The sequence below is a fragment of the Coregonus lavaretus genome, assembly GCF_964263955.1.
Source record: "Coregonus lavaretus genome assembly, contig: HAP1_SCAFFOLD_2521, whole genome shotgun sequence".
Lineage (NCBI taxonomy): Eukaryota > Metazoa > Chordata > Actinopteri > Salmoniformes > Salmonidae > Coregonus > Coregonus lavaretus.
The window spans coordinates 53,426-75,477 of NW_028164155.1; the positions used below are offsets into that span (position 1 = coordinate 53,426).

The following is a 22,052-nucleotide window of genomic DNA, read 5'->3' on the forward strand; positions in this document are numbered from 1 at the left end:
TAAATTCTATGCGCTATACATTTTGCTAGGATTTTTGCATCACAACACTGAAGTGTAAGTGGCCTCCAATTTTGTAAATGGACTGGATCTTTATATTTTCCACTTGTATCCTGTTTCAGTAATAATGAGATCAGACCTTCTTCTTGAGTGTCAGATAATCTACCATTTACATAGGAGTGGTTAAAACATGCTAATAACGGTCCTCTTAGTATATCAAAAAAGGTTTGGTATACCTCGATTGGTATGCCATCCAACCCTGGAGTTTTCCCGGACTTAAAGTCTTTAATTGCATCCAGAAGTTCCTCCTCTGTAATTTCACCTTCACATGAGTCTTTCTGTGTGGCTGTTAATTTGACATTATCAATAGAAAAAAAATCTCTACAATTAGCTTCAGTTAGAGGAGATGGAGGCGACTGAAAAGAAAACATATGCTTAAAATACTTTGTTTCTTCCTTCAAAATATCATTAGGTGAATTATGGGTGACTCCGTCAATTGTAACCAGTTTCATTAAGTTCTTTTTGGTAGCATTCCTATGTTGAAGATTAAAAAAGAATTTTGTGCATTTTTCCCCATATTCCATCCAGTTTGCTTTATTTTTATAATATATTACACTTGATCTTTCTTGAATAAGTTTTTCCATTTCTTTTTGTTTTTCCTCTAATTTATTCTGAGCCTCTATGTTACAGTTTTTATTGCCATCTATCTGTTCTGTTAGACTTTCTATTTCCTTTCTTAGTATAAACTCTTTTGACCTAAATTGCTTTTGTTTTCGAGATGAGTACTGAATTGCATGGCCTCTAAAGGCACATTTAAAGGGACTGTTGTTGCCTGAGAATCATTGTGTGTTTATAAAGAGAGTTCTCATAAAGTCTTCTGGTCTTCCAGTGTTTTCTATATAATTTACTTTGGTTGTGAGCTGAGTTCAGTTCTACAAGAGAGACAGACCTCCCTTCCTCTCTCTCCCTCTCTCCTCTGGGCACTACCTGCCTTTCCAAAAGTAGAGAGAGTTATTCATCATTTTAATTCCACAACAGCAGCACATTTACACATAACAAGCTAATAAACTGCAAAACTCTCCAAACTTCACAGCCAGAAAGGCCTCCCGAGTGGCGCAGCGGTCTAAGGCGTCACTACAGCTTGGGGTTCGATCCGGGAGTCCCATAGGGCGGTGCACAATTGGCCCAGCGTCGTCCGGGTTAGGGGAGGGTTTGGCCGGGGGGGCTTTACTTGGCTCATCGCGCTCTAGCGACTCCATGTGGCTGACTTCGGTCGTCAGTTGAACTGTGTTTTCTCCGACACATTGGTGCGGCTGGCTTCCGGGTTAAGCAAGTGGGTGTTAAGAAGTGCGGTTTGGCGGGTCAAGTTTCGGAGGACGCATGACTCGACCTTCGCCTCTCCCGAGCCCGTTGGGGAGTTGCAGCGATGAGACAAGATTGTAATCACGAAATTGGGGAGGTAAACAAAGAAAGGCCTTGTATTTAGGATGTGTTGAAAACATTGTTTGAGGCTAATCTTTATTAGGATTTACCCCTTAAATGTAACATGTTAATAGATTAGTAGAAAAAATGAAAACCAATATCATGCACTGATCAGAACAGCTTTATAAGCCTTTAATCTTAACAGCAATATGTCCCCCATATCAACTAATTTCCTGATGTGAAGGAATATACTCCTTCAGAGAAGACCAGTGTAAAGTACATGCTCAGGTTAAAGGACTTAGAGAACGACTGCTAACCGTGAGATGAGATATCTAGTTCAATGAGACTAATAACTGATGGATATAAAAACAAGAAATTGTGCTTTACTGAGGTGATGGGGGTGTTTGATGAACTTCCAGCACTGTGTTACTGTGTTGTGCAAATGGTTAGAGTAATTATGTATGCCACAAATTGTTACTATGTACGGAACTGGTTTAAACTGGTTGGCTAAGGTATCTAAGTCATACACACATCCACTGAGACGGAGGACATTTAAATAACTGGAAATTACTGGAGGAGAATAAGACTTGCAACAAAACCCTCAGAGGAAATCTAGAACAGCCAAAGCAAACTACAGCTGCTAACAGTAAATTAACGATGGTGAGACCAGAAAATTATTTAAAACAAACAGGGAAATTAGATTGTAATGATGGATCAGGTGACAAGGATTTTTTTTTCTATTTCAATAATTGTGTGTGCAACTTTACCCTGCATTGACGTACTTTGATCACAGTTCAACTGAGACTGCAGAGATAACGATTACTTCCACTCCTCCGACACTTTGACACACTGATGAGTTATCACTTTCTCCTACCCCGCTAGGAGAGCACAGAGATGGAAACAGGAGTATGGGGAGGAACCCTCTTCACAGAACAGAAAGATAGGGTCAGGTGTCCAGTGCTGACACTCAGCATGGCAGTCATTAAGCCAGAGGTGTCATGGGAATGACATGACATTAGACGACAGGCGTTACTGTAAATCATAACATAGAGAGACCGGGTGTTCTTCCTTTTGGACCAGCAGCTCAAGCGCCTCTCTATAATATAAGTGCCTTTGTGTGTGTGCACGACATTTTGTGAGCGGTGGGGGGGGGGGTCAGGGGTTAAGATTTGTTACTGGGCAGGGAGTCAGGGGAGAATGATTTTTTCACATTCAGGGTAACCATAGCAACCTCTGCTTAACTTCAAGGACTGTGAAGTCAATGCTCCAGACACATGGAGTTGACCGCTTAAAATAGAGCAAATAACTGACCAATCAAGTGTCTATCACCATCCTTTCTGCTGTCTGACTCTAGAGGGAAGGCGAGACTAGAGAGTCAACAGAGTTCTGACTTAACTGAAGAGTCACATGCCATTCTGTTCTCCTTGATTCAGAGAGACAGCCTTGGGGTCACACTCCATTCAGAACTCCTTGATTCAGAGAGACAGCCTTGGGGTCACACTCCATTCAGAACTCCTTGATTCAGAGACACAGCCTTGGGGTCACACTCCATTCTGTTCTCCTTGATTCAGAGACACAGCCTTGGGGTCCTCTCCATTCTGTTCTCCTTGATTCAGAGACACAGCCTTGAGGTCCTCTCCATTCTGTTCTCCTTGATTCAGAGACACAGCCTTGGGGTCCTCTCCATTCTGTTATCCTTGATTCAGAGACACAGCCTTGGGGTCCTCTCCATTCTGTTCTCCTTGATTCAGAGACACAGCCTTGGGGTCCTCTCCATTCTGTTCTCCTTGATTCAGAGACACAGCCTTGGGGTCCTCTCCATTCTGTTCTCCTTGATTCAGAGACACAGCCTTGGGGTCCTCTCCATTCTGTTCTCCTTGATTCAGAGACACAGCCTTGGGGTCCTCTCCATTCTGTACTCCTTGATTCAGAGACACAGCCTTGGGGTCCTCTCCATTCTGTTCTCCTTGATTCAGAGACACAGCCTTGGGGTCCTCTCCATTCTGTACTCCTTGATTCAGAGACACAGCCTTGGGGTCCTCTCCATTCTGTACTCCTTGATTCAGAGACACAGCCTTGGGGTCCTCTCCATTCTGTTCTCCTTGATTCAGAGAGACAGCCTTGGGGTCCTCTCCATTCTGTTCTCCTTGATTCAGAGACACAGCCTTGGGGTCCTCTCCATTCTGTTCTCCTTGATTCAGAGACACAGCCTTGGGGTCCTCTCCATTCTGTACTCCTTGATTCAGAGACACAGCCTTGGGGTCCTCTCCATTCTGTTCTCCTTGATTCAGAGACACAGCCTTGGGGTCCTCTCCATTCTGTTCTCCTTGATTCAGAGACACAGCCTTGGGGTCCTCTCCATTCTGTACTCCTTGATTCAGAGACACAGCCTTGCGGTCCTCTCCATTCTGTTCTCCTTGATTCAGAGACACAGCCTTGGGGTCCTCTCCATTCTGTTCTCCTTGATTCAGAGACACAGCCTTGGGGTCCTCTCCATTCTGTTCTCCTTGATTCAGAGACACATCCTTGGGGTCCTCTCCATTCTGTTCTCCTTGATTCAGAGACACAGCCTTGGGGTCATGCTTGTTGCCTTCATTAAGACACTGTTGCCATGGAGATGCTGCTTTTCCCCCATTTAGCTCCAGTGTTTCAGAAGGAGAAAGCAAGAGAGGGAAAGGAGAGAAAGGGGGGAAGGGAAAGAGAGAGGGGGGTGGGAGCGAGAGGAAGAAAGAGAGAGAGAGGAAGAAAGAGAGAGAGAGAGAGAGAGAGAGAGAGAGACAGAGACAGAGACAGAGACAGAGAGAGAAGCCTTATCTAAGCCATATCTGAAATTAATAACCCACAGTAAATTCTCTTTTGGATTTCCGCCTTAAAAGGCATCATGTGGAGCCTTCACACACACACACGAGAGTGTCACGTGTGAAGTGTGCAATATAACTGTATCAGTCATTCTTGGCAGTTACTATGATATAGACAGATCATTTAAAATACTAGACAAGACACTGGAAATCTCTAGGAAATTGGACTGAGAACGTGTGTGTATATACAGTTGAAGTCGGAAGTTTACATACACTTAGGTTGGAGTCATTAAAACTAGTTTTTCAACCACTCCACACATTTCTTGTTAACAAACTATAGTTTTGGCAAGTCAGTTAGGACATCTACTTTGTGCATGACACAAGTCATTTTTCCAACAATTGTTTACAGACAGATTGTTTCACTTATAATTCACTGTATCACAATTCCAGTGGGTCAGAAGTTTACATACACTAAGTTGACTGTGCCTTTAAACAGCTTGGAAAATTCCAGACAATGATGTCATGGCTTTAGAAGCTTCTGATAGGCTAATTGACATCATTTGAGTCAACTGGAGGTGTACCTGTGGATGTATTTCAAGGCCTACCTTCAAACTCAGTGCCTCTTTGCTTGACATCATGGGAAAATCAAAAGAAATCAGCCAAGACCTCAGAAAATTAATTGTAGACCTCCACAAGTCTGGTTCATCCTTGGGAGCAATTTCCAAACGCCTGAAGGTACCACGTTCATCTGTACAAACAATAGTACGCAAGTATAAACACCATGGGACCACGCAGCCATCATACCGCTCAGGAAGGAGACACGTTCTGTCTCCTGGAGATGAACGTACTTTGGTGCAAAAAATGAAAATCAATCACAGAACAAAAGCAAAGGACCTTGTGAAGATGCTGGAGGAAACAGGTACAAAATTATCTACAGTAAAACGAGTCCTATATCGACATAACCTGAAAGGCCGCTCAGCAAAGAAGAAGCCACTGCTCCAAAACCGCCATAAAAAAGACTACTAAAAAAGACTACGGTTTGCAACTGCACATGAGGACAAAGATCGTACTTTTTGGAGAAATCTCCTCTGGTCTGATGAAACAAAAATATAACTGTTTGGCCATAATGACCATCGTTATGTTCGGAGGAAAAAGGGGGACGCTTGCAAGCAAGAAGAACACCATCCCAACCGTGAAGCACGGGGGTGGCAGCATCATGCTGTGGGGGTGCTTTGCTGCAGGAGGGACTGGTGCACTTCACAAAATAGATGGCATCATGAGGAAGGAAAATTATGTGGATATATTGAATTAACATCTCAAGACATCATCAGTCAGGAAGTTAAAGCTTGGTCGCAAATGAGTCTTCCTGCTGCCTCTGGAAGCAACGTCAGCACAAGAACTGTTCGTCGGGAGTTTCATGAAATGGGTTTCCATGGCCAAGCAGCCGCACACAACCCTAAGATCACCATCCACAATGCCAAGCGACGGCTGGAGTGGTGAAAAGCTCGCCGCCATTGGACAGCAGAGGAAACACGTTCTCTGGAATTATGAATCACGCTTCACCATCTGGCAGTCCGACGGACTAATCTGGGTTTGGCAGATGCCAGGAGAACGCTAACTGCCCCAATGCATAGTGCCAACTGTAAAGTTTGGTGGGGGAGGAATAATGGTCTGGGGCTGTTTTTCATGGTTTGGGCTAGGCCCCTTAGTTCCAGTGAAGGGAAATCGTAACGCTACAGCATACAATGACATTCTAGACGATTCTGTGCTTCCAACTTTGTGGCAACAGTTTGGGGAAGGCCCTTTCCTGTTTCAGCATGACAATGCCCCTGTGCACAAAGTGAGGTCCATACAGAAATGGTTTATCGAGATCGGTGTGGAAGAAGTTGACTGGCCTGCGCAGAGCCCTGACCTCAACTCCATTGAACACCTTTGGGATGAATTGGAACGCCAACTGCGAGCCAGGCCTAATCGCCCAACATCAGTGCCCGACCTCACTAATACTCTTGTGGCTGAATGGAAGCAAGTCCCCGCAGCAATGTTCCAACATCTAGTGGAAATCCATGGGGCACTCTGTTCACAACGTTGACATCAGCAAACCGCTCGCTCACACAACGCCATATACGCTGTCTGCCATTTTCCCGGTACAGTTGAAACACACTTCTCCAGCGTGCCAGTGGCCATCGAAGGTGAGCATTTGCCCACTGAAGCCGGTTACGACGCCGAACTGCAGTCAGGTCAAGACTGTCTGGGTGGCTGGTCTCAGACGACCTCGCAGGTGAAGAAGCCGGATGTGGAGGTCCTGGGCTGGCGTGGTTAAATGCGGGGGAGGACTAGGCTATAAACTCTTCTCGTTGTTGGTTTGTAAGAGTCATAATACGCTATGATTATTTATCTCTGCCTGTGTGTGAGGTGGGGTAAACAGGAGGAGAAACCAAGGAAGCTAGAGTTAGGGTTGAACCAGGATGTGGACATTAAAGCTAGAATTAGGGTTGAACCAAGATGTGGACATGAAGCTAGAATTAGGGTTGAACCAGGATGTGGACATGAAAGCTAGAGTTAGGGTTGAACCAGGATGTGGACATGAAAGCTAGAGTTAGGGTTCTGGCTGAGGAATTACCCTGGGTTCTCCTCCTCCTGTTTACCCCACCTCACACACAGGCAGAGATAAATAATCATAGCGTATTATGACTCTTACAAACCAACAACGAGAAGAGTGTATAGCCTAATCCTCTCCCAACACAGGCCTAACGCAGAGGCCCAATCCAAAATCGACCCCTAAGCACTTGTGGAGACCCGAGAGCATTTGACAAATGTAAGCAATATGGTAATACATTAGCTCCACTTCACCCTCTAATAGACTGGAAGTTTCAACATGTTGCTTATACCAATCAAATCCTCTCAGAACTTTACAAGTGCATAGGGCGTAGGGTTTAGAGGTCGATTTGAGCTTGGGCCTGAGAGGCCCATACATCAAATCAAAATCAAATGTTATTTGTTACACGCGCCGAATACAACAGGTGTAAACTTTACTGTGAAATGCTTACTTACGAGCCCTTTCCCAAACATATACAAGGAGTACCGGTACCGAGTCAATGTGCAGGGGTACGAGGTAGTTGAGGTAATATAAACATGTAGGTAGGGGTAAAAGTGACTAGACAATCAGGATAGATAATAAACAGAGTAGCAGCAGCGTATGTGATGAGTGTGAAAGTGTGTCTGTGTGAGTGTGTGTAACATTAATATGCATGTGTGTGTATGTGTTTTGTGTGTGTGAGCGTATGTAATGTGTTTGTGTTGGAGTGTCAGTGTAGTATGTGTGATTGGGTTGGTAGAGTCCAGTGAGTGTGCATAGAGCCGGTGCAAGAATGTCAGTGAACAAAAAAAATAAAGGGTGTCAATGCAAATAGTCCGGGTAGCCATGTGATTAACTATTCAGCAGTCTTATTATGGCTTGGGGGTAGAAGCTGTTCAGGAACTTTTTGGTCCCAGACTTGGCGCTCCGGTACCGCTTGCCGTGCGGTAGCAGAGAGAACAGTCTATGACTTGGGTGGCTGGAATCTTTGACAATTTGTAGGGCCTTCCTCTGACACCGCCTGGTATAGAGCTCCTGGATGGCAGGGAGCTCGGCCCCAGTGATGTACTGGGCCGTACGCACTACCCTCTGTAATGCCTTGCGGTCAGATACCAAGCAGTTGCCATACCAAGCGGTGATGCAACCAGTCAGGATGCTCTCTATGGTGCAGCTGTATAACTTTTTGAGGATCTGAGGGCCCTTGCCAAATCTTTTCAGCCTCCTGAGGGGCCGCTTCCTCCAGTGACAGTTCAAATCACACCCAAACCCAAGTAGCACAACTACACCCTTGCCTCCATTGCCACAGCACAACAGACCGGACATCAATTAATGTATCACTCAGTCAATGTGTTTCCCAATGAGCTTGTGCTCCTACGGATAGTCTATCTCTGCCGGGGTGAGCTGGGACTGGGAGGCAGCTAGCTAGGAGGCAGCTGGGTCAGTCACTCATTAGCCCTGGGTTTTACAGGGCCCAGCTGGGATTGATTCAGCATTTAGGGAAAATAGGAATGACTTCCGCTGCCATGACACCATCTTAACTCTGTCATTATGAGGGAGAGAATGAGAGACATGAGAGAGAGAAGATGAGAGAGAGAAGATGAGAAGGGAAGAATAGCCCGAGAACAGCTCTGGCTATGAGTCATGATGTAGTCTGTACAAGATGTAATCATACCAGCTGTAGTTTGAAAGTTACATATCTTGAAAACTTGATTGCTGACATGCAAAACATTTTTGGGACATGTGGTCCTCTGTAGCTCAGCTGGTAGAGCACGGAGCTTGTAACGCCAAGGTAGTGGGTTCGATCCCCGGGACCACCCATACACAAAAAAAAATGTATGCACGCATGACTGTAGGTCGCTTTGGATAAAAGCGTCTGCTAAATGGCATATTATTATTTATATTATTATATCAACAATGAACTAATGAAACAAATACCAAAAGATGGGTGGAGTTTTCCATTAATTCCAGCATTCGCTTCCAGCATTTTAATCAATTTCTTCATTTCCTGCAAAAATGTGTTATAATTTACTCACTGTGTCATGTTTCTTTTGTCTTAGTATGCCTCTATAAAAACCTCTTTGACTGTGCATTTTCGGCAGTTCTTACTTTCGCCACTAGAGGGCAATCGGCCGATTTCTAGGCTTCTGTAATCCCGAAGTTGTTGACTGTTTTTGTGCTAGCTAGTTAGCAGCCAATGGCTAGCAGTTCTCAGCTGTTAGCAGCCAATGGCTAGCAGTTTCTTACTGGTGATAAAAACGGATGATTGACATTTACTGTCTTTACTGGATTATTTAATGTAACAAATCAAACATTAAACCTCGTTAACAATTCATGGTAATTCATGGTAACCACGTGAACAATTCATTTAGACTCAGTGTTTATTTGAAACAGGTGTTTATTTGCTGAAATGCCCGGCTATTAAAAAGGGACTGGAGGCTATTAGAGACTTTGCATTTAATTGAAGTTTTATTGTAAATGAAATCAATTAGAGAATCGTCAGATTAACTGATAACTAAAATACAGTGCCTTCACAAGTATTCACACCCCTTTGACTTCTTCCACATTTTATTGTTTTACAGCCTGAATTTAACATGGATTAAATTGAGATTTTGTGTCTCTGGCCTACACACAATACCCTATAATGTCAAAGTGGAATTATGTTTTTAGACATTTTTACAAATTAATAACACATTAAAAGCTTAAATGTTTTGAATCAATAAGTTTACAACCCCTTTTTTTTTTTTTTTTACAGCAATCCTAAATAAATTCAGGAGTAAAAAGGTGATAAATAAGTCACATAATATAGTGGCAAGAAAAAGTATGTGAACCATTTGTAATTACCTGGATTTCTGCATAAATTGGTCATACAATTTGATCTGATCTTCATCTAAGTCACAACAATAGACATACAGTCTGCTTAAACTAATAACACACAAACAATTATACGTTTTCATGTCTGTGTTGAACACACCGTGTAAACATTCACAGTGTAGGGTGGAAAAAGTATGTGAACCATTTGTAATAACCTGGATTTCTGCATAAATTGGTCATACAATTTGATCTGATCTTCATCCAAGTCACAACAACAGACAAGCACAGTCTGCTTAAACTAATAACACACAAACAATTATACGTTTTCATGTCTGTGTTGAACACACCGTGTAAACATTCACAGTGTAGGGTGGAAAAAGTATGTGAAACCTTGGGATTTAATAACTGGTTGACCCTCCTTTGGCAGCAATCACCTCAACCAAACGTTTTCTGTAGTTGCGGATCAGACCGGCACAATGGTCAGGAGGAATTTTGGACCATTCCTTTTTTACAAAACTGTTTCAGTTCAGCAATATTCTTTGGATGTCTGGTGTGAACCGCTCTCTCGAGGTCACATGACAGCATCTGAATCGGGTTGAGGTCAGGAGTCTGACTGGGGCCACTCCAGAAGGCGTATTTCCTTCTGTTGAAGCCATTCGGTTGTTGATTTAGTTCTGTGTTTTGGGTCGTTGTCCTGTTGCATCACCCAACTTCTGTTGAGCTTCAGTTGGCGGACAGATAGCCTTACATTCTCCTGCAAAATGTCTTGATAAACTCAACTTTAGTTTCATCTGTCCACAGAATATTTTGCCAGTAGCGCTGTGGAACATCCAGGTGCTCTTTTGCGAACTTCAGACGTGCAGCAATGGGTTTTTTTTTTCGACAGCAGTGGCTTCCTCCGTGGTGTCCTCCCATGAACACCATTCTTGTTTAGTGTTTTACGTATCGTAGACTCGTCAACAGAGATGTTAGCATGTTTCAGAGACTTCTGTAAGTCTTTAGCTGACACTCTAGGATTCTTATTAACCTCATTGAGCGTTCTGCGCTGTGCTCTTGCAGTCATCTTGGCAGGACGGCCACTCCTAGGGAGAGTAGCAACAGTGCTGACCTTTCTCCATTTATAGACAATTTGTCTTACCGTTGACCGATGAACATCAAGGCTTCTAGATATACTTTTGTAACCCTTTTCAGCTTTATGCAAGTCAACAATTGTTAATCTTAAGTATTCTGAGATCTCTTTTGTTCGAGGCATGGTTCACATCAGGCAATGCTTCTTGTGAATAGCGAACTAAAATTATGTGAGTGTTTTTTATAGGGCAGGGCAGCTCTAACCAACATCTTCAATCTTGTCTCATTGATTGGACTCCAGGTTAGCTGACTCCTGACTCCAATTAGCTTTTGGAAAAGTCATTAGCCTAGGGGTTCACATATTTTTTCCAACCTACACTGTGAATGTTTAAATGATGTATTCAATATAGACAAGAAAAATACAATAATTTGTGTGTTAATAGTTTAAGCACACTGTGTTTGTCTATTGTATTACCAATTTATGCAGATATCCAGGTAATTCCAAAGGGTTCACATACTTTTTTCTTGCCACTGTAAGTACCCCACACATACAATTATCTGTAAGGTCCCTCAGTCAAGCAGTGAATTTAAAACACAGATTCAACCACAAAGACCAGGGAGGTTTTCCAATACCTCGCCAAGAAGGGCACCTATTGGTAGATGGGTAAAAAAAAAAAGCAGACATTGAATATCCCTTTGAGCATGGTGAAGTTATTAATTACACTTTGGATGGTGTATCAATACACCCAGTCACAACAAAGACACAGGCGTCATTCCTAACTCAGTTGCCGGAGAAGAAGGAAACCGCTCCGGGATTTCACCATGTTGCCAATGGTTACTTTAAAACAGCTACAGAGTTTAATGGCTGTGATAAGAGAAAACTGAGGATGGATCAACAACATTGTAGTTACTCCACAATACTAACCTAAATGACAAGAGTGAAAAGAAGGAAGCCTGTACAGAATAAAAAATATTCCAAAACATGCATCTTGTTTGCAATAAGGCACTAAAGTAAAACTGCAAAAAAATGTGGCAAATAAATTAACTTTATGTCCTGAATACAAAGCTTTATGTTTGGGGCAAATCCAACACAACACTTCACTGAGTAATCATGGTGGTGGCTGCTTCATGTTATGGGTATGCTTGTCATCGGCAAGGACTAGGGAGTGTTTTTAGGATAAAAATAAACAGAATAGAGGTAAGCACTGGCAAGATCCTAGAGGAAAAACTGGTTGTCTGCTTTTCAACAGACACCGGGAGACAAATTCAACTTTCAGCAGGGCAATAACCTAAAACACAAGGCCAAATCTACACTGGAGTTGCTTACCAAGACGACATTGAATGTTCCTGAGTGGCATAGTTACAGTTCTGACATAAATTGGCTTGAAAATCTATGGCAAGACTTGAAAATGGCTGTCTAGCAATGATCAACAACCAACTTGACAAAGCTTGAAGAATATCTTAAAGAATAATGTGTAAATACTGTGCATTCCAGGTGTGCAAAGCGTTTAGAGATTTACCCAGAAAGACTCACAGCCGTAATCCCTGCCAACGGTGATTCTAACATGTATTGACTCAGGGGTTTGAATACTTATGGAAATTAGATATTTCTGTATTTATTTTTCAATAAATTTGCAACATTTTCTAAAAAAAAGTTTTCACTTTGTCATTATGGTGTATTGTGTGTAGATGTGTGAGAAAAACATATATTTAATCAATTTTGAATTCAGGCTGTAACACAACAAAATGTGGAATACATCAAGGGGTATGAATACTTTCTGAAGGCACTGTATATATATATTCCTATTAACCAATCAAGAGCCTTTGGTAAGTCAAAATCAAATAAAATTGTATTTGTCACATGCGCCGAATACAACTGGTGTAGACTTTACCGTGAAATGCTTGCTTACGAGCCATACCCAATGATGCAGAGTTTAAAAATAAAATAGTAACACAAGAGGAATAAAATAAAATACAAAAGAATGGAGCTATATACAGGGAATACCAGTACCTGATCAGTGTGCAGAGGTATGAGGTATTTGACATATCTATGTGCATGAAGGCAGGGTAAAGTGACTAGGCATCAGGATAGATAATAATAAGGTATTTGAGGTAGATATGTACATGAAGGCAGGGTAAAGTGACTAGGCATCAGGATAGATAATAATAAGGTATTTGAGGTAGATATGTACATGAAGGCAGGGTAAAGTGACTAGGCATCAGGATAGATAATAATAAGGTATTTGAGGTAGATATGTACATGAAGGCAGGGTAAAGTGACTAGGCATCAGGATAGATAATAATAAGGTATTTGAGGTAGATATGTACATGAAGGCAGGGTAAAGTGACTAGGCATCAGGATAGATAATAATAAGGTATTTGAGGTAGATATGTACATGAAGGCAGGGTAAAGTGACTAGGCATCAGGATAGATAATAATAAGGTATTTGAGGTAGATATGTACATGAAGGCAGGGTAAAGTGACTAGGCATCAGGATAGATAATAATAAGGTATTTGAGGTAGATATGTACATGAAGGCAGGGTAAAGTGACTAGGCATCAGGATAGATAATAATAAGGTATTTGAGGTAGATATGTACATGAAGGCAGGGTAAAGTGACTAGGCATCAGGATAGATAATAATAAGGTATTTGAGGTAGATATGTACATGAAGGCAGGGTAAAGTGACTAGGCATCAGGATAGATAATAATAAGGTATTTGAGGTAGATATGTACATGAAGGCAGGGTAAAGTGACTAAGCATCAGGATAGATAATAATAAGGTATTTGAGGTAGATATGTACATGAAGGCAGGGTAAAGTTACTAGGCATCAGGATAGATAATAATAAGAGTAAAATAAAGAACAGAGTAGCAGCAGCTAGGGCTCTATCTATATATACATTTTGTCAGCTGGTGATGATCAAGCAAATAACTGTCGGTCTCACGGTAATTGACCGTTAATGAACATAAACACATTTAGCATCTCCTGGCTTCCACGCATAGAGTGGGGGAAAAAAGTATTTAGTCAGCCACCAATTGTGCAAGTTCTTCCACTTAAAAAGATGAGAGAGGCCTGTAATTTTCATCATAGGTACACGTCAACTATGACAGATAAAATGAGAAGAAAAAAAATCCAGAAAATCACATTGTAGGATTTTTAATGAATTTATTTGCAAATTATGGTGGAAAATAAGTATTTGGTCAATAACAAAAGTTTCTCAATACTTTGTTATATACCCTTTGTTGGCAATGACACAGGTCAAATGTTTTCTTTAAGTCTTCACAAGGTTTTCACAGACTGTTGCTGGTATTTTGGGCGGCAGGTAGCTTAGTGGGTAAGAGCGTTGTGCCAGTAACCGAAAGGTCGCTGGTTCTAATCCCCGAGCCGACTAGGTGAAAAATCTGTCGATGTGCCCTTAAGCAAGGCACTTAACCCTAATTGCTCCTGTAAGTCGCTCTGGATAAGAGCGTCTGCTAAATGACTAAAATGTAAAATGTAAAATTTTGGCCCATTCCTCCATGCAGATCTCCTCTAGAGCAGTGATGATTTGGGGCTGTCGCTGGGCAACACGGACTTTCAACTCCCTCCAAAGATTTTCTATGGGGTTGAGATCTGGAGGCTGGCTAAGCCACTCCAGGACCTTGAAATGCTTCTTACGAAGCCACTCCTTCGTAGCCCGGGCGGTGTGTTTGGGATCATTGTCATGCTGAAAGACCCAGCCACGTTTCATCTTCAATGCCCTTGCTGATGGAAGGAGGTTTTCACTCAAAATCTCACGATACATGGCCCCATTCATTCTTTCCTTTACACGGATCAGTCGTCCTGGTCCCTTTGCAGAAAGACAGCCCCAAAGCATGATGTTTCCACCCCCATGCTTCACAGTAGGTATGGTGTTCTTTGGATGCAACTCAGCATTCTTTGTCCTCCAAACACGACGAGTTGAGTTTTTACCAAAAAGTTCTATTTTGGTTTCATCTGACCATATGACATTCTCCCAATCCTCTTCTGGATCATCCAAATGCACTCTAGCAAACTTCAGACGGGCCTGGACATGTACTGGCTTAAGCCGGGGGACACGTCTGGCACTGCAGGATTTGAGTCCCTGGTGGCGTAGTGTGTTACTAATGGTAGGCTTTGTTACTTTGGTCCCAGCTCTCTGCAGGTAATTCACTAGGTCCCCCCGTGTGGTTCTGGGATTTTTGCTCACCGTTCTTGTGATCATTTTGACCCCACGGGTGATTTTCTGGATTTATTTTCCTCAATTTGTCTGTCATAGTTGACGTGTACCTATGATGAAAATTACAGGCCTCTCTCATCTTTTTAAGTGGGAGAACTTGCACAATTGGTGGCTGACTAAATACTTTTTCCCCCCCACTGTAGCCTACAAGCCACTGATGCAGACCTTTGGAACATCTACATTTTAAAAAGTCTAATAAATCCATGTAATATAGCCTACACCTTCACAATAAATCCATTATTTATTTTAGACAGGTCTAAAGAAACATGATATGAAGAAATGTGGTCTATTTCAGAAGAACAGAATAGCATACTCTGAGTTGTCCTTATGTTAGGCCCTGATCTGGCTATGCCATATGGCTGTGGGCTACACTAGTTCATTTAGCAGACAAGATTTGCTTAGAATTCCGTGGCATTATTTTATATTATTTGATACTATGAAGAATACAACTGAACATAGATGAATAAAATAGAAAGGATATTTTCTCCAAATGATTTGAGGGAGTGAGCGCACATGCAGCTATTCTGTGTTTAGCGGTTAACAAAGAAACTGGTACTCCTATATGCTTAATTTAGAGTGATTTATGTAACTTTAGTTGTTCTACAAACGTTGGGCTATATGTTTTTGATTTTTAATACATTCTAAGGCTGCATGATGCGACTAATGATGATTTGAATAAAGTCTCATAAAAGGCATTAGTTCTGCTCTGTTTTTTTTTGTTGCTTTTCATTGATGTAAAATGCCAAATACATTCTTCAGGGTGGAGAAGGAATTTTCGCACGTTGCTGTAGATGCCCCAAATGTTAATCCATGTTTCAGTGCCAACAGCAGAGTCGACATTGCTGACAAAGGCCCGCCGTATTTTTTAAAGAACACTGTTGCTGGCTGTGGTTGCGAGCCACAATAAACTCTGCTTCCACTGGTTCAGTCTTGGTTCGATCCAACAACGTCTTGACCTTGTTCACATCCCAAAAGTTTGGGCTCTCAGGATCCAAGGCATACAGAGCTGACTATTTCCTTCGCTAAATCGTGATGACATTTTCCCCAGCACGGCATCCAAAGTGCTGAAAAACAGCCGTTTGTACTCCCTGTCGTCTCCATCGTCATGTGCTTTCAACTACATACTCTTGCAGAGTTTTACTCACGAGTCTCCGTTGTTTGCTTGGAGCTGGTGTACTCGTACCCTCCTGGCATGCCTTCCAAAGCTTTTCAAATTCAGCATCACGTCGCAGTTTTTCAACACACCCATACATAAATAATAAATAAATAATATACCATTTAGCAGACGCTTTTATCCAAAGCGACTTACAGTCATGTGTGCATACATTTTTACGTATGGGTGGTCCCGGGGATCGAACCCACTACCCTGGCGTTACAAGCGCCATGCTCTACCAATTGAGCTACAGAGGACCACGTACACGTACTGCAGACAAGTTTGACACTGTTATGCAGATCAGTAGCTTCTGACTGCAGTAACTTGTTAGGAGAGTTGAGGAGCCCCAGGATTGTGTGAGTCATGTTCGCAATAAATGTAAAGTTCTGCTCTGTCACTGCTTTCAATAAGCCTGTGGCCTCAAGTCTCACAACTGTGCCATATGCGCCAGTACATTCGATTTCACCGAGCATCTCTGTGGTGTTCAAATGGCTGACACCGTGGCGAGGTGGCCAGTCCATCTCTAATCAAGAAGTACATTTCAGTTTTTCCCCATTGTACTGTGCAGCCACTGTGGGTTTCCTAAAAAAAATGGTACACACATTGAAAAAGTCCTCCATCGCCTCCTCAGATGACATAGCGTGAACCACAACCAAATGCAGACCTTGTACCAGGCGCAACAAAAGGCCTGCTTTCTCCCACTGAAAATGCAGCTCGGGTAAGACAAACCTGTGCTGGCTCCTCATCACCGAGGTGGTCAGGTGGCTGGAGTAAAGCTGGCTCCTCATCACCGAGGTGGTCAGGTGGCTGGGGTAAAGCTGGCTCCTCATCACCGAGGTGGTCAGGTGGCTGGGGTAAAGCTGGCTCCTCATCCCCGAGGTGGTCAGGTGGCTGGGGTAAAGCTGGCTCCTCATCACCGAGGTGGTCAGGTGGCTGGAGTAACGCTGGCTCCTCATCACCGAGGTGGTCAGGTGGCTGGGGTAAAGCTGGCTCCTCATCACCGAGGTGGTCAGGTGGCTGGGGTAAAGCTGGCTCCTCATCACCGAGGTGGTCAGGTGGCTGGGGTAAAGCTGGCTCCTCATCACCGAGGTGGTCAGGTGGCTGGAGTAAAGCTGGCTCCTCATCACCGAGGTGGTCAGGTGGCTGGGGTAAAGCTGGCTCCTCATCACGGAGGTGGTCAGGTGGCTGGAGTAAAGCTGGCTCCTCATCACCGAGGTGGTCAGGTGGCTGGAGTAAAGCTGGCTCCTCATCACCGAGGTGGTCAGGTGCTAGTTGCTGGGGTAACGGAGGTGCAGGTGTTTGTTGTGATGTTACCCTCGTGCTGCTGGTGCTAGGCCCTGACTCTTCTCCATCTTGTTGGTCAGCCGGCGGCGTGGGGGGGATGGCCGGGTATCACATCTGCTGATAGGATCCTCAATCTCGGTGGTCGGAACTAGCAGGCAGCTCGGTGAGCTCGGCATCGGTCTCGACATGGTGGTCCTCTTTGCAGTGCCCAGACTTTTTCGGATATCCATGCTGATCAAAGCTTAGCCAACTAGCTATAATTATTCCGTGTGCCGCTACCTAAACTTAACGAAGCTAGCTGTAGCTGTCCGCAGAAGTGAACAACCTTTTTTCCTCTCCGTGAGAAAAAATAACTGTCAATGACCTTCCTAAAGAAGGTCACGAAGGCGGTACATTATGACATTGCATGGCTAGGTGCCCAATCAGAATGTATTTTGGGATTTAACAACTAAATATTACATTATTACATTTATAAAGTAGAAGGACTTTATCCTATGCAATTGGACGGCATAAACATTCCTCCTGTTCAAGCATTACATCTGCAGGCATCTCGGCAGAGTGATTATTTGATAGATGGCAGACTTTGAGACATGAAGAATCCATGCGATCACGGGGGACATGTAGCTCTCACAAACCTCTAAAAGGATCCTGGGGCATAAATATATCACACATATATTAAATCAGTTGGCACAAAGAGGAGTAGCAAAATACTTCTTCAAAAGAAGATCAGGACATATGCAGAGGCTCTTTCATTCCAACAGCCATCCGACTCTAGATGGTAATAGGAGTGTATATATGTATTGAACTTTTTGTGTGTAATTACGTAGCTTATTGCACTTTTCATATGAATTTGATTGCTTTTTTACAATATTTTGATAATAATTATAAAGACAAACAGAAAAAAAAAGGGATCACCCAAACACAACATAAATAATATATTAGTACAGACATGTCTTCAGAGCTATTAGCAGCATATATGATTACCTAGTAGTTAATAAATATACATATTCGAAGCTAGTGTAACAATCTCATAAACAGCCAGTACAGCAATATTGTGTATCATTCAGTGTTTTTATGTATTATGTCATGACCAAAGAATTTCCCCCCACTGGTGGTATAATACCACTAATCTAATCTAATGTGGTTGGATCACTAATGTCAGTGGGGATGTACAAAGGGGGAGGACGTCGATGCTCGTTTTCATTTTTGGGGGTTATTCCATAAGGGCTTGAATGCTGGACGACACCCTGTCAATTCTATGGTGGTTGTCATCTGTAACACATACCAATAATAACAGACAGACAGACAGACAGACAGACAGACAGACAGACAGACAGACAGACAGACAGACAGACAGACAGACAGACAGACAGACAGACAGACAGACAGACAGACAGACAGACAGACAGACAGACAGACAGACAGACAGACAGACAGAGAGCGAGAGAGAGAGAGACAGACAGAGAGAGAGAGAGACAGAGAGAGAGAGAGAGAGAGAGAGACAGAGAGAGAGAGAGAGAGACAGAGAGAGAGACAGAGACAGAGAGAGAGAGAGAGAGAGAGAGAGAGACAGAGAGAGAGAGAGAGAGAGAGAGAGAGAGAGAGAGACAGAGAGAGAGAGACAGAGACAGAGACAGAGACAGAGAGAGAGAGAGAGAGAGAGAGAGAGAGAGAGAGAGAGAGAGAGAGAGAGAGAGAGACAGAGAGAGAGAGAGACAGAGAGAGACAGAGAGAGAGAGAGAGAGAGAGAGACAGAGAGAGACAGAGAGAGAGAGAGAGAGAGAGAGAGGGAGGGAGAGAGAGAGAGGGAGAGAGAGAGAGAGAGAGAGAGAGAGAGAGAGAGAAAGAATAACAACAGAATAACAGATAGATATGTCACACACAACCATAAACACGCACACACAGAGACTGAGAGAGGGTTCAGTGCACGACAGTCTATCTGCTCCCCTCTGGGTTCAGTTGCCTTGGTAGTGACCTTATCATCGGGGACAGCTGCACTGTATGTCTCCTGAGACACTGTAGTGGGTCAGAGGTACAGTGGGGGGAAAAAGTATTTAGTCAGCCACCAATTGTGCAAGTTCTCCCACTTAAAAAGATGAGAGAGGCCTGTAATTTTCATCATAGGTACACGTCAACTATGACAGACAAATTGAGATTTTTTTTCTCCAGAAAATCACATTGTAGGATTTTTTATGAATTTATTTGCAAATTATGGTGGAAAATAAGTATTTGGTCACCTATAAACAAGCAAGATTTCTGGCTCTCACAGACCTGTAACTTCTTCTTTAAGAGGCTCCTCTGTCCTCCACTCGTTATCTGTATTAATGGCACCTGTTTGAACTTGTTATCAGTATAAAAGACACCTGTCCACAACCTCAAACAGTCACACTCCAAACTCCGCTAAGGCCAAGACCAAAGAGCTGTCAAAGGACACCTGAAACAAAATTGTAGACCTGCACCAGGCTGGGAAGACTGAATCTGCAATAGGTAAGCAGCTTGGTTTGAAGAAATCAACTGTGGGAGCAATTATTAGGAAATGGAAGACATACAAGACCACTGATAATCTCCCTCGATCTGGGGCTCCACGCAAGATCTCACCCTGTGGGGTCAAAATGATCACAAGAACGGTGAGCAAAAATCCCAGAACCACACGGGGGGACCTAGTGAATGACCTGCAGAGAGCTGGGACCAAAGTAACAAAGCCTACCATCATTAACACACTACGCCGCCAGGGACTCAAATCCTGCAGTGCCAGACGTGTCCCCCTGCTTAAGCCAGTACATGTCCAGGCCCATCTGAAGTTTGCTAGAGTGCATTTGGATGATCCAGAAGAGGATTGGGAGAATGTCATATGGTCAGATGAAACCAAAATATAACTTTTTGGTAAAAACTCAACTCGTCGTGTTTGGAGGACAAAGAATGCTGAGTTGCATCCAAAGAACACCATACCTACTGTGACGCATGGGGGTGGAAACATCATGCTTTGGGGCTGTTTTTCTGCAAAGGGACCAGGACGACTGATCCGTGTAAAGGAAAGAATGAATGGGGCCATGTATCGTGAGATTTTGAGTGAAAACCTCCTTCCATCAGCAAGGGCATTGAAGATGAAACGTGGCTGGGTCTTTCAGCATGACAATGATCCCAAACACACCGCCCGGGCAACGAAGGAGCGGCTTCGTAAGAAGCATTTCAAGGTCCTGGAGTGGCCTAGCCAGTCTCCAGATCTCAACCCCATAGAAAATCTTTGGAGGGAGTTGAAAGTCCGTGTTGCCCAGCGACAGCCCCAAAACATCACTGCTCTAGAGGAATGGGCCAAAATACCAGCAACAGTGTGTGAAAACCTTGTGAAGACTTACAGAAAACGTTTGACCTGTGTCATTGCCAACAAAGGGTATATAACAAAGTATTGAGAAACTTTTGTTATTGACCAAATACTTATTTTCCACCATAATTTGCAAATAAATTCATTAAAAATCCTACAATGTGATTTTCTGGATTTTTTTTCCTCATTTTGTCTGTCATAGTTGACGTGTACCTATGATGAAAATTACAGGCCTCTCTCATCTTTTTAAGTGGGAGAACTTGCACAATTGGTGGCTGACTAAATACTTTTTTTCCCCACTGTACATGACAGGACAAAACATCAGTACGCTAACGATCACAAAGTCCCCATACCACTATCACTAAGCATCAGAGCCACTCAGACTGCGCACTCTAATTTCTCTCTAGCAATAACACAGAAAATATGACATGCACCATCCTTCTCAGGTATCAGGTCACACCCTGTAACAACCGTCTCCAAATCCACTTGAACCCTGCAACAGATATAATTCACTCACAGGACAATCACTCTATCTAATCTATCAAGAGCTGAGGAGGTAGGTATGAGATCTACAGTGTAGTTGAGCCCTCTTATATAGCAATCATTTTAAAAGGATTATAAACCGGATGGTTCGAGCCCTGAATGCTGAAAGCCAAGTACTTTTTACTGCTCTAATTACGTTGGTAACCAGTTTATATGGCCAATATACCACGGCTAAGGGCTGTCTCTAGGCATTCCAGGTTGCGTCGTGCAAAATAACAGCCCTTGTTGTACATTGGACATGTACCACACCCCCTCGTGCCTTATTGCTAAAATATAGCATATAAATATAATCAATATGCATCTTACCTTTAAATTGTTCCATTGGAAGAAAGGTACCAGAGTTGATGGAATCTTCTTTGGCAGGGTTTTCTTAGACTTATTTCTGGATCGTTGGGGCTGTGGCTGAGGTGAATATTGTCCTCTTTTAAAGGGGATTTTGGCCTCATTAGGTGGTCCGGTACACATGTTTATTTAAAACGATGGTTTTTGCTATTGTTTTGGAAGTCAGTATGGTTGTAAATCGTATATGGACACCTAAGAACAATACATACAGTACGTTACGAATATATTATGTGTTGAACTAAACTAACCCACTCCCCTTAACTAACCCCACCCTCCTTAACTAACCCCACTCTCCTTAACTAACCCCACTCCCCCTAAATAACCCACCTCCCCTTAACTAACCCCACTCCCCCTAAATAACCACACTCCCCTTAACTAACCCCACTCTCCTTAACTAACCCCACTCCCCTTAACTAACCCCACTCTCCTTAACTAACCCCACTCCCCCTAACTAACCCCACTCTTCTTAACTAACCCCACTCCCCTTAACTAACCCCA

At 43.1% G+C, this 22,052-nt stretch overlaps 1 protein-coding gene across 1 annotated transcript in view; it reads right to left on the reverse strand.

The window, feature by feature from the left end:
* The window catches only part of LOC311117393 (syntaxin-1A-like), a gene marked incomplete at its 3' end in the record, with an annotated part of 69,029 nt that extends 47,439 nt beyond the window's left edge, over positions 1-21,590 (reverse strand). The window contains exon 1 of the mRNA XM_084192339.1: positions 21,519-21,590. Coding sequence (XP_084048465.1) covers positions 21,519-21,534 — 16 coding nt within the window. The remainder of the gene's footprint in view (positions 1-21,518) is intronic.
* Positions 21,591-22,052: the final 462 nt, after the last annotated feature.